This window comes from Limanda limanda, chromosome 1 (genome assembly GCF_963576545.1).
Source record: "Limanda limanda chromosome 1, fLimLim1.1, whole genome shotgun sequence".
Lineage (NCBI taxonomy): Eukaryota > Metazoa > Chordata > Actinopteri > Pleuronectiformes > Pleuronectidae > Limanda > Limanda limanda.
In genome coordinates, this window is record NC_083636.1 from 36,930,184 (window position 1) to 36,944,409 (window position 14,226).

The 14,226-nt window shown below is 41.0% G+C and overlaps 1 protein-coding gene across 1 annotated transcript in view; it reads left to right on the forward strand.

The window, feature by feature from the left end:
• rimbp2a (RIMS binding protein 2a) overlaps positions 1–14,226 on the forward strand; it is a 56,353-nt gene that overhangs the window by 21,880 nt on the left and 20,247 nt on the right. The window contains exons 3-5 of the mRNA XM_061077962.1: positions 6,988–7,077; positions 9,708–9,830; positions 12,917–13,021. Coding sequence (XP_060933945.1) covers positions 6,988–7,077; positions 9,708–9,830; positions 12,917–13,021 — 318 coding nt within the window. The remainder of the gene's footprint in view (positions 1–6,987; positions 7,078–9,707; positions 9,831–12,916; positions 13,022–14,226) is intronic.

The window sequence follows — 14,226 nt, forward strand, 5'->3', positions numbered from 1 at the left end:
CAATTCTTCCTCAAAATGTCTAAGAATGACAAGAACTTTGTTATACATTTGGTTGACTTGTGTACCTACATAATCTTTAATGTTTCAAACAATTTTTATTCAAGGTAACTGGACATTTCATTTGTCAGCTTTCAATTGCGTCAACGGCTTTGTCTGTCTCTGCCATAACTTCCATGGCAAACAATGTATTCTACAATCGAAAAACACATCGTTAGCCAGTTAACCAGTCTGCTTTCCCCCCCTTCCACTGTTTGTATTGCTCACTCGTAATGAATCAAGTTTATTCATTGTTGTTTGCTGCATAACATGAATTAAGCTTTAGTACATGACCTCACCCATTAACATGATTTGTGCCTGAGTCACGTCAGGTACAGTTTCATCAGCAGTGGCGGCAACAACTCCCGGCATGAAACTTGCTCTTTTGTTTTCGTTTTAATTGAGAGACCCCTATGTGGTGAACTTATTTTGTCAAATGGCAGAAAATTATGAATAACACACACTACATAGTTCAAGAGACCAACATGACATACTGTTGTCATAACAAAACGCAAAGAAGTAGTGTGTATCACTGTAATACTGCTTGAAGTGAGGGTTGCTGTAGCTATAACCCCTGAGCAGCAGTGGGGAGTCAAATGCAAACACTGTATAAAGTGTTTGTACTGTATGCAGACTACATCCAAGCAAGCACAAACATTATAGAAACTGTGCGGAGCTCAGGATGAGTAACAGGGGTAGTGACAGAGGAGGTCGAAGAGTGAGGTGAATGAGAATGTGTGTTATGTGGAGAAGTTAATCTCTCCTGACTGTAGCGCCGGCCTCTCCCTGCCGCTCCCCCGTCTTCTCCCTCCATAAAAGTCTGGACTGAGGTATCTCCTGTGCTCAGTAGCAGGCAGAGGAGTACACACACACATACACATAAACTACAACACACAACAACCGGGGGGTTTAAACAAAACATTAGCTGCTTGATTTTCAATAAAAAGAAGAGGTGAGCTTAAATCTACACTACGTATCCCGTAAGGCTTTTTATACATGCATATATCTGAGATAAAATCTTGAGTATTTGCTTTTCAGCACAAAAGACTCCTCTGTACACTGATCCCTTCCCCAAAGATTTTGGATGTGCATTAAATTGTCTCTGCCACATTGACCTGACGCTGAGTCTTTTGTGTTCGAGACGATGTTAATATTAAATGTTTGCGTAGGCAGGGTTTCCGTTCAAGCTCCAGTTGATCCATATTATTAAACCTGCAGAAATGAATCATGTATTTTATATTCATACTTAAAAAAAAGATTTTAAGCTCTGTTTACATATCCACTACTAACAAGGGGAATACCTCAAATTATTAGGGTATTATACACTGTGAGAACTTCTGGTTTTAATCTGAGGGTGTTTGTCATGTGAGGTAATTTTTTGCCACATGAATATTTCTAAGGGATTTCAAATCTTAAGGATTCGGGCGAGAGGTCTGCAACACAGGATATGCAAGAGCTTACAGCGAATGTACAGTATGCCTCGAGATGCCAGTTATGCAAGGCATCAATATTGCACACACACGCACACACACTGAACTACAACTCACGCTTCACTATATCTGCATTAGGCACTGCCATCTGCGCCCACAGTTTACACTTACTGATGGCCTTGTGGGTCTTATGTCTGTAACGTGTGTGTCATTCTATATAAATATATATATATATAAACACAAGTGTGCACACGCTACCATCAAAAATAGATTGGCGGCTTATTTATGATTTATGAATGAGGTACCTGTTGAGACACATGGGTGGCACAGGCGACGAATGTCAGCAGATAATGCGCTGAAACACTTTAAGAGGAATCTTTTAACCGCATGCTGATGAATAATCTATTGATGACATTATGGTAACATTTACCACAAACTGCTTTGCACAAAGAGCACAAAGAAAGGATGAGAAAGGTTGCAGGTCGAATGTGAAGGTTAGATTTTCCAAATGCTCCACATGAACAATATGCGACTTAAAGGTCAAAGTGAGTCTGTGTGTTGTGCAGCTTTTATAAAACAGCTGTTCAGGAGTCATGCCCATATTGTAAGCCAGAGCTAATGCACAGGTTTAACAGCATTACAAAAAAAGTGATCTCAAAATGCTCTTGAGATTCACGACCGTCTGCCAAGAAAGCTGATGTTTGGCCGATCATGTGGGTCTGAAGTCGCACGTTCTGCTGTGAACAGGCAAACACCTACCCAGCCCTTCAGAGGACAAACTCTGTGTCTCTGTGTTATACATCATCTTTTATGCTGCAGTGAAGACCTTGCTAATGCTACACGATAAATCTTCCTAATGCACCCCCACATCGCCATAACCAATCCTTTAAGTAGCAGTGTACAGTCGCCTTTAAGTTTCATAACAACCTTGAAAATGGGAATGCACTGCAGTATATTGTTAATTGGTTTGCAATCGGACAAAATGTTCAAACCTGTTTTTTGTTTTAGTCCATTTGCAATATTTTGTGCTTAACCAGGTCCAAACAGTTTGTCTTTGTTTTAAAAGATTGAAACCGCCCCCATCTGTTCTGTCATTGGCTTCTCTTTTATGTGGATATAGTCTTGAAATGAGCTTTAGGCAGTGAGAATATACTTTTGTGATGTTTGATACTACAGCCCTGCGGTACTACAGCTGCAATCCTTTTGAGAATGTTCGTGGAGTCAGCTAATATTATATTTGGGGAAAGCAACACTCCCTACCCATGTGTTTACATGGATTTTCACTGGGTACAAGGAAAAAGACATGCAGACTGGAGTTTAGGTTAATTGTTGACTCTGAATCGACCATGAATTTGTGTATGTATGGTTGTTTTTCTCTGTATGTTGTGCCTGTGATTTTCTGCCGACCACGATTGGCTCCAGCTCCCACCACGACCATCAAAGTATAAGCGATATAGATAATGGATGGATTTACACTCCCCACATGACTGGATGTCTATAAATACACCTCATATGTTAAAAAATAGACACAAGTGCTGTTTTTTAAGTGGAATGATGAAGACAGAGACTGGTTCTTAGTCCAGTTTTCACAGCGTCAATCCTGATCTGCTCAGTGGAGGAGCTGTCCATGGTCCTGACTTGTACCGACATTAGGTGGTGCTGAACAGACAGCTGATGTTTCAGCAGCTATTAGTGGTGGGACGTCAGTCACGACTCTGACTCATTTATCCATTCTCTAACCACATGAGTGCAAAGCAATCTTTAACACACAGTCTTTAGGCACACTCGCGCGCACACAGACACCCATTAACTGTAGTCGCCCTATTAAACCGCTAAGCAGAAAGTTTAGTGCAAAGTAGTGGAAGGAGTAATGTGTTTGTAATGTGACTTTTCAAGAGGTCTTTTGTTTGAGGATAAGTTTTAAACAGAATCTGAGCTGCACTTGAAATAACTTGGAGAATAGAGAGCTTAAGTTTTATATGTGGGTGAAAATGGGGGATTCTTGTATAATGAAAACGTATGTCAGGTAAAATCTCTTAACTTTCACTTCAGGTTGCTATGTTTTTGCATATGAAGAAGTCACATGGTATCAGTGTCCTGCTTCCCACGGTTTCAGAAAGTGGAACAAAATGTTTCCACCATGACATTTGATTAATGACAATCCTCCTGAAAGTTTAGGTCTAACAGTCACATTCCTCCACCCACAAAAATCCCAGTCAGCAGTAGCCACTGTAGAAATCTCTGGGCCCATGAGTTCATTATTCTATTTTCCATTATAACGGCCGCAGCTTATTCATAGTTATTTATCCATAGCTAAGCATCACCAGTATGATCCAAAACAATTATTTCTAAATTAAGCAAATCCAAGATCCTGTCCGTATAATTTTTTTCGGATTACAAGAAGCAGCTTTCAAATGTTACAATTAATTCCAATTAACGGCTGATTTATTTAAAGCAGCATATCCACAATTTGAAAGCATAAACATTTCCATAAATACATTTAAAGCCTTAATCGCTGTAAAATCCACTATGTTCCAAGTTTGCTGCCAAAAACAGCTGAGAGTGCAGAAGTAAATTTATATTTGATTAAACAAAGCTGTGTATACTCTGTGATGAGTTAGGATTCTTTTGCATTCATATTGAATCTTGGATCATGTCATCAGATGACCAGAAACTAATAAGGGAAATACCCGGCTCACAATAAATATTTCTGTAAACTTGTATCTTCTTCAATGAAGCAAAGTAATTTCTCTGTCTGTTCGGATCAGAGCAAAGCACAGAACAACAGGATGCTGCAGCTTTTTGCAGATGTGCTGATGCAGAGAAGCATAACAATAAGCAGAGGCACTGCCTAAATCTAATCATCTTACGTCATAAATGTGCTATTTATGCTGCAACTGGGGTCTGTCCAGTGACTGAATCAAGAGCAGATCTCACAGTTTGATGTTGGCTCAAACTCAAAACGTGGTGTGACGACAACCAATTATCAGTTACAACTTTTCTGAATGATGTAGTAAATTGTGAGGATATTTGCACTTACAGAAAGAAAACTGGAACAGTACTCAGTAGAGCGTATACCACCACCAAGGCCCAACAGTCTCCTCACGAAACTACATTTAAATTCCCTTAATCCAGATTTTTATCTTATATTGTCCCCTGATTTTTTTCCACGGCATTATCCTTCTAGTAAGCAACGAAAATGTATAAAAATGCATCAATGTTAAAGGAAAGTAAAAAAAAAATCCTGCATTTGCCGCCTGATCCGGATCCGGACCAACATTTCGTTGTACGCTTTTTATTTCATGTCCCACTCCTCAACAAAATGTCATGGAAATTGGTTGAATAGCTTTGCGTAATGCTGTCCACTAACACACAACCAAATGCAGAAGAAAACCTAACCTCGCTGGCAAAAGTAACAATTATATCTGATGCAGACACTATTATAACCAGAGAAACTGAGCTAAAGTCTTTGTCGATGCAACACACATTGTGGGTCTTCCTCAATGAGTTGCTGGCCACAGTGAGCAGAGCAGATTTAAGGCCAGCAGCTAAATTTGTGGGTGTGTGGAGAGAATGGAAATCATGGTGGTTAATGGGAGGGAAGTGTGTGTGGGAGACAGAGATGGATTGAGACGGGAAACGAAACAGAAAAGGAAGGAAGAGAGACGTTGTTTATTTTTTGCTTATTTGTGCATATTGAAGGTTTAAATTGGCACAAAAATGCGTGTGTGTGTATCCCTTGGCTTTGCAGTGTAGCATTATGTTTACACGATGTATCGGAGTGTTAAGCAGAGCTGTGAATGTGTGACTCACTGCAAGTGGGAGGACGTGGAAAAAACAGAAATCATTCCTGAGGCCCATAAAAAGAAAAAGCCAAAGAAGGTCACGTTTCCCCCCCCCCTTTTTGTGATTCTTTGTTTTCTTTTGTTATCGCTCTCGTCAAACCTCAAACGAACTCTTAACCTTTTCTCCAACCCCCGAAAATTGCATCACAGCCCTCGCCTCTTTTCAGCAATCTTTGCTTCACTTCCAGACAAGGCCCCCCCGCCCCAACCCTGCTTCCTTTCGGTGGCAACTACACGGCCATGTCCTGCGGTGTCAGCGCAGAGAACGAGTGCAGCTGACACCCCATGATGTGGCTTGTCTTCATAATTAACTGTCAAAAGCAAGAAGAACAAGCTAATTTCTGGCTGCTTCTCTAGTTAGGTGTGGCTCTGTGCAGCGACTGCTCTGTGGTGTGCAGGGATGTGATGTGGCGACAGCGTTACACAATAAGAGCAGCCAGTGAACTCACTCACCAGTCTTTGTGTCTTCCTGTCCTTGTCGGTTCTCTATCTGTGTCCCGTTTGATTGTGTCTTCCTCTGACAGTCTGAGCTGTCTCTCTGGCCACACATAAAGAGATGGATGGACCTCGCTGTCCCTTCACTTTCTGTTTTTCCTCTCTCCTCCTCCTCCTCTTACAGGGTTTACTTCAGTTTGGGCTGATAAATTTTGATCATAAAGCTCTGAGCTGCACCATATTTTCTTGTACTGAAACTGTCGTGCAAAGCTTTAAGAGATGAGTGCATGAACGCCTGGTTTATTACTGTTAAATCCAACACAGAATTCTATATTTTCACGTTTTCCCCTTTAAAATCTTTACATATTCAAAGGGTAATTTAATTAAATTCTTTTCTGGGGAGTGTCGATCTACTTATTTGAACAGAAGCCCAGTTGCCATCTTATCCTCTGAGGCTTTTCATGGAAATAAAACCAATAATCGCATTTCTCATTGTTTAAAGACAAATGGAGAAAAGGCTCTTATAAACTACTTATCCCCGTATTCTGGCCGGGATGCTGTAAATGACAATCAACATTATGAGTTCAGTGCACCAGCATAGAGTGGTATTATGAGCAAGGATATGACCAGTCACTGTAAAACCACTCCTGAATGCTCCGAGCTCTGATAGGAGGAGAACATTGCCCTAGTTTGAGTCTGGCGTAATTATGTAATGCTTGAGTACCTGCAGCACCAGCGGCATGACAACTTCTGAATGTGAATCTGGGCAGTGGAGAGTGCAGACGGGAGCTGAACACACCTTTTAAAATCCTTTTACTTGCTATGCAACTTAATCTCATCTTCAGCTTGTGGGATTTATGTACTCGTTTTCTCGTTTTCTTCCACTCGTCTCTCCTCAGTTTGTTTCTTTTTGTTTCTACTTCTCCCTCAAATCACTTCCTGTTCTCCTCTCCAATCTGTCCCTCTAATGCTACTTTCTTTCTGTGCTCCCCTCTTTGTCAAGCCTCTCCCCCTTCATTCCTAATGTCACATACCAAATGGAGGGTGACAGAATATGGCTGTGTATTTAGTCCTCCAGAGAATCTTTCATCTGTCGCTTATATGATATTTAAAGATTGAGTTGCACTGTGTGACACGCATACATGATGCAGTCAGGCATAAAAGGCGTTGCAGAGGAAAAAGTAATTTGATCTTAACGTAACAACACGCTAAAGCTTTGTTTCTCCCTCGTTTCCCTGCAGAAAGCAAAGCTCCATGCTGCCTTGCAGGAGAAAAATCGTTTGAACCTTGAGCTGATCAACCACCACCTGCAGGCATCTAAGTATGACCAGGTAAAACGCTCACACATCCTTAACACATGTATACTTGTTTATTGCAAGGACACAGATAGAGCTGCAGAGCCTCCCACTGAATTTAATCAGTCTATGACGGTAGCAGGTAGCAGTTGTACGACGCTCTCGGACGCAACAGATTCTGAATGACAGGTACACAGACTAAAGAGTGAAGGAGAAGTTCTTGAGTGTGAGAGGGAGAGCTACATTGCTTTCAACTCAAGGCTTCACTGACAACTGTCTATTTGACTCTTTGCGTGGACGGTAACAACATTATGTACAATAGCACAAGTAAGCATATGGCAAATAGCGCTGCGCATGGCTATAAAATGCAGCAACCGACCAAAACACCAAATTATGAAACTCATGGGACAACTTAAAATATAACGAGGCGCCACATTCTAGATGTTTATTGGGCAACAATGCTTTGATATAGCCTCGGTGGAGGTGATCTCAGAACACCCTTCTAGTTTAGTGAGATATTAAAGGAGCGTCTGAAAGAAACCCCTCATTGTTCCCTTTCCTATCACTGTGTCAGTTCTGGCCCAGTCAGGCTGAGTCTCCCAAGTCTAAACATTCATACATAAACATGCACACTGACTCAGACAGAGAGACAGTAATCGCCCGTCTGTGATGGTAGACGATTAGCTACTCTGGCACTAATAGTGACTTTCACAGAGGGGGCAGGTTTGACACATGTCCTGGGACTCAGCTCGGAGCTCTGTCTCTACCGTGCCACACAAAAAGACGAGGGGGGACAGGGGTGGAATGTAAGTGGGACAAAAGTGTTTACAGTCCTTCCAGATATAAAGCATATGAGGGAATGAAAGAGAGAAAGAGCAAGATATAAACCAAGACTGAAAGAGAAAGATACAAAGTGGAGCTATAATAACAGAAAGTTATCACTGAAAACAAATTGCACTTGCTTTGGGGATCTTTGTTTGAGTTTAAGGGAATTTACTCATAGTGTAGTTTTTGAATGAATAATTTGAACCTTTAAAAATCGCTGTGCTTGTGTTTATTTTGAAAGAAGTATAAGAAACACCATTTTTGTTGATGAAATACAACTGTTAGGTCAATAATATTAATCTTTAAGGGAGACATTTAATACTAACACATGGTTTTATTATACGTTTTTTTGCCTGCAGGATTTTCTCATTTAATTTATTATGTTCAGCATCTTTGATTATCTAGAAAAAGCACTAAAGAAATAAAATGTATTGCTGTTCTTATTGTCTGTTTGAAGAAAATAAGTGATGTAGTTCAGATTTTACTAGAGCTACTGGCTCCAGCTCCAATCGTACATTCCTCAATATGAATGAACTCATTTCCTTTGCAGCCGTCTACTTTTGTGCACTTTAAGCTTATCTATTGTGTGCTCATCTGTTTTGTTAATTAATGAGGTGATGGCTGAGGGATGGTTCTGCTCAGTCCTATGAGGCCACCTTTAGAGGAACCGGCTTAGCTCGAGGCCTGTGACTGATGAAGAAAAGAGATGCAGAAAGCTCAAGTCAGCAGCTCCGTCTCATCAAGGCTAAATGGAAATGTGCTGATTAATTTCTCTTCAGAGTGTGAACTCCCAATCAACCCTCAAGCAGAAGAAAAAAGGCATCCTCTATTCATAAATGTGAAAAGTAGGACTGCTGCGAGAACAAATCTCATAAAAACTGCATGCCTTTTTGTTCTTTTAAGATAAAACAACAGAACAATGCGTTCAAACTCTTTAAAGGTTGACTACACCATTGTCGTTGCCACTTGATGTTGCACTATCCCTAATAAACTGGACCAAAACAAAAGCTTTGTCACATACCACACCTCTGGGCCGCAAGGTTTTCTATAGGTGTTGCAAAACCCAGTGAAAGTGGCACCGAATTACACAACCAGAAGCACAAGTGATTAAAGTCATTATAGGAAAGGAAAGCCAAGAATAAACAACAAAGTGAGCTGCTGTCTCATCGCACGTCTGTGTGAGAAGCTTCGATCAGTCGTTCTGCGGTTTTAAAACTTATTCAGGGCCGAACTTACTCTTTCCTCCACGAGCACAACACACTCTCAGTGAACCAGCATGGCAGCTAGTTCAGCATAGCCAAACCATGTCATGCTGAGTCTGTACAAACATAAGTTGTAGCAGCGGTCGTTCTGGTTTAACAACACTGCGGTGGACAGGTGTGTTTACAGTATTTGTGTGCACAGTGCGGAAAAGATGTGAAAATGACCATGTTCCTCCGGTTGTCATGTTTACATCCCTGCAGCCGGAGACATCCCACTTCACGATTGTGGGCAGGACAGAAATAGTTCACAGGAAGGAACTTGTATGCACATGACCCCCGGGACCCGTACCACAACACATCATGACACATACAGAGAGTGTGACTTCATTCCCTGCTCACTCATCCACTATATCTTTACATGGAATAGTTTTTGGCTGCTATAGTAATATTTACAATCTTGTATACACAACCTCATAAACAAAGAGGAGATATAACAGTTTTCTTCCTTCACTTGGTTGTACTTCTTTGTTTGTCAGTCTTTTATATCCATGTTGTTAACTGTCCTCTTAACGTCCTGTGGCTCTTTTTGTCTTTATCGTCCCTCCCCCTGTTGCACCTGGACTCTTTGTGTCCATGCAGGTGCGATCGGACTATGACCAGCTGAGACAGACCTATGCTGTAGTGAGCCAGGAGAGAGACGTGGCCCAGCAGCAGAGGGGCCAACTCCAAGGCAAAGTGGAGAACCTGGAACAGGTTCTAAAGGTCAGACAACTGTCCATTTGACTATTTTTCAGCCCAGGCTCACCCAAAAGGAAAAAATCACTGGGGGATGCACGGCAACCAACTCTACCTCATCTTCTTTTCTTTCATCACTCTCTCTCAACTTCTCCTTTCCCTTTTTCTTCTGTGCATCATACAGCTTTTCCAAGCAAAATGTCTTTGGTAACTTTTGTCAACTTCCGAATGGGATTTTTTTACTAAATGAGAACTTGAGGTCTTTCTCAGGATTTGTCTTTACTCAGCTGTTGTGATAAATATAGTTTTCTGTCAATGAATGTGAAGCAAAAGAGACTTTGTCCAGCTCCAAACTTAATAATGTCAGATAGCAATTTGTAGTGTTGATAGAGAAATCCTGAGTTTCACCAAATAGCTTTGAGTATTTGTCCACAATATCTCTGACATACTATTGGCTGTATCTCTCACTACATTTCTCCAAAACTCCCATGTTTCCGTTAATTTATTCCTCGTTCACGTCCCTGCTTCTGTTTCACACCCTCCATTCACCACATTTTTCAGACCAGATTTTCGCTACGTCTTTTGGAAATATTCCTCTCTCCCCATGTTTTTGGATACCAAGAAAACTTTACAGGGAAAGCGAAGCAACTCATGAGGTGAAGTGTCATCTGTTTCACGGAGAGGCTCTTTTTTCATCGTGTTCTTGTCTGCCAATAGTAATCAGACACAGTCTCACCGTGCCGCGAGAGCCACTCTCATTACAAGTCCTCGCCTCCCTGCATCTCCTATTGATTGTCTGTTTGTCAGGATATCTGAGAGAGAAATGTTCCCATCTGAGAAAAACTGACCTGCTCCTTAATACAGCAAAGAGAGGTTTGTCTTGTCCTCATTGTGTATTGATTATGAAGACAAAGAGACTATTTAGAGAAAATTACACAGGGCAACGTGTGCAGAGAAAGGAGAGTTGGAAGAAGCACAACATGAAAGAGACAGATTTGATTTATTTACTGTTGGTTCCTCATCCAAGACAAACCTTGGTTTTAAAGTTATATCATCTGGCATCAAAAGGGAAACGTTAGGGAATTAAGACCTTTCTATCATAGCAGGAGGTCAAGACACAAGACAAACACGAAGATTAGCAGCTGCTAAATAAAGTGGCCTCGGGCAATTTTCACTGAAGGAGACCATCTATTTAACAAGGTTTTGTTAATAAAAATATCCTTTTTTTTACTGGGTCTTATTCTTCTAACTGAGGCCATTCTGTGAGTCAATCTTCTTAAAGCTGTGCAAACAATTTTGAATTGTATGTTTTTAATTGCTTTGTCGTGGTTGTCATTGCTGTCATTGTTTATGAAGAGCTGAAAACTAGTCCATCTGACCTCAGTCTTATCTACCAGATGGTTGTGTGTCTGTAGCGCAGCAGTGTAGATCAGAGATACTGATAGATAGCTTTATTTTCATAGTTACAGAGCTGAGATCTATGTCATCTATGTCATCAACAGGTCACCTTCTCAGCCAGCTTTGAGAATTGAAGTCAGAAATACCCACGATTTGTGCCTCCATCAACAAGCTCATGTTTTCACCCCTGTCTGTTTGTTTGTAAGCAAGATTACAGAAAAAACAACTGGAAGAGATTTCCTCAAAACTTGGTGGAAGGATACGGGTCAAGCAGGAACCTATTCAATTTTGGTGCGGATCGGATCCGGATGACTCGGTAGAGAGGACTTTTTTTCAGCATTTTCACAGTTTCCTCAGGGAATAATTCGTAGATCTTGATAAGATGAGTTTATTTGATTAACCTATATCTCTGAGATTTGAATTGAGATTGAATTTAAGGCGACTGTGTGGCCTTTGCAGACTCTCCCTCAGAAATCCAGCTGCTCTCGTGGAGCTGATCTGGTCAGTTTCTGTTCTAACATGACCTCACCGGGTGTTTCCTGAAAATGTAGGTGACTTCATCAAGCGCCCCCTAAAGTTCTAAGGGTTAACAAAAAAATGTTCACCAAAGCTCCAGTGACAGCCTCTCAGGCAGTCCAGTCCTCCGCAGCTTAGAGCTTCTCTCCGATTATGCAAAGCAGTGACTGCCTGCTCAGGACACCTCGAAGCCACTCCGGGAGGTAAAGAGGCTTTTCTTTTTTTTTTCTTTTTTTTTTTAAGGGAGAGGGAATACAGAGAGAAACTGATGAATGTCAGAGCTTTCTAAGCTGTCCTTTCTTCTTAAGCCTGCAGAAACATCTTGTGCCTTAACTCTGTTTCTGCAAGATGTGGCAGCTGGTCGTGACTTAGTGGAAAGATACTGTATAGTCATGACTCGGATAATTTCAGAGAGGGTAGATTTGGGATCAGCGATTGACGGCTTTGTCTGAGTCAGTTTGGAATATACAGTACGTTGGATGTGAGGGAGAAACATTGTCTAAAGATCTTGATACTTTAACAGTGAAGTCAAAACCTGATAAATTGAGATAACTGTTTTAAGTTATTATTCAGCATATCAGGAAATATGCTGCTGTCCCCGTTTGGACAGGGGAATTTTTCCATGGAGATTGCATGTTCTCCCTGTGTCTGCATGAGTTTTCTCCAGCTTCCTCCCACATGCAGATTGGGGTTAGGTCAAAATTGTTTATAGGTGTGAATGTGAGTGTGAACAGTTGATTGTCTCTGTATGTTTGCTCAAACTGTCCAGGGTGTACCCTGCCTCTTGGGATCGGCTTTAGTTCTCACTGCGACCCTCATGGGACAAGTGGTATGGATAATGGATGGATGGAAAGCTGATGCAACCACATGATTGCTTTCTCCGTATTGTGACAATCCTAATTCCACAAACTATGCATTTTTTTTTGTCCGATCAGATTGTAGAATTACCTGCAGCGAGTGGAAATTCAAGTAGACAGAGCTCAGTGTCTGCAGAACACATCTTCCTCTCAGTGCCTGCGATAGCAACAGCAATATTCTGATAATTGTTGAGACTCTCAAGGTCTGGCTGTATTGTATCCGTCAGCCTCAATGGAGAAAGACTGCGGTTGGGTAATTCTTACGGGAAACTGTCAAGAATCAACATCCTTCATCATAACCACATCTTGTTCCTCTGCCTCCCTCTTTGTGTTTCTCCTCAGCATATGCACGAGGCTGTCGAGCTGAAGCAGCAGCTGCAGATAGAGCATGAGCGAGCCTTGGTGGCCCTTCACACCAAGCAGAAGGAGATCAATCATCTGCAAACGGTATGGCTTTTATGAATAAATGCAAAGATAGAGAAGTGGTTATTCAGAGCTTAATTATTCATAAGTTTGACATAATTCTCCAGGGTCATTACTTTTCTGATAAGAGCAGTGGCTGCTATAGCTCCTTGTTCAGTTACTGATGTGTCAGGAGCCAGTTTGTGCTGAATCACTGTCACTGAATCACTGCTACTGTATCAGGAAATATGAAGACCTCAGAAACCTGTCGAGAAATCTGCAGAGTTTGTCAGAAGTGCAGTTTCAGCTGCTCTTTGATAAAAATGCAGCCTTTCTAGTTGTTGGGAGCATTTTTTCAGCGAGCATACATCACTTTCATCTCAGTGTTGTATTCTCTGTGGTACCTTTTTTAAAACTGGGATATATGTTTTTTTTAGTTTTTTTTTTACATTGCTTAGAAAGTAGTCAAATGAAGTCCAACTCTCCCTGGTGATATTTTAAGTTTCAAGTGCTTTTGATACTTTTTTTGAAGCAGTTCAAATACTGGGGATGTTAAATTATTTGCCTTTATAACAAGTCTGGCCCAGATAGATTGTTGAATTCACTGAGCGCTTGCTGGATTTTTAAGATTAGGAGTTTGAACATTTTTACTCCCTCACATCTTATGTAAACTCGATCATCTTGAGGATGAACCACTGAGACATCTTTAAACCTATTTTTGTCGTTGTTAAATTTTTATTATTTGTCTTTATTTATTTACTGTTAATTGGTTTAAAACTATAAAAACACAAAAGTTTTCCAAAAAGCCCATACAAATTGTCATTATTCTAATGGCTGATGTAAATATCCTTAAGATAATTACTGGAGTAGATCACTCAGACTTTGATATATCAAAGATCTTAATTGTGACTGTTTCCTCAGAAATCTATGAGAATTGCCAGTTGTCTGCCTTAACCTGCTTATAGTTCTCTTTGCATTGATTTTCGTTAAAATGAAAGCGCCCATACAGAGCCTGAGTGATGTTTTCAAAGTTTTAGATCTTTTACTTCCTTCTCCAGATCTCACTCTGACACGTATGTACCCTAAACTTAATTTGTGGGTGTAAATCCGCGCTGTGCCGTCAGGAGTGGGATCCACTGCTCTGATCAACCAGTGAGCTTCCACCAGAGTTCTGTGTTGACAGTGTGTCAGCTGTGTGCTGCCTGTTCTACCTCGTGCACCGTGATCACAGTGTCAGCTGTCACTGTGTG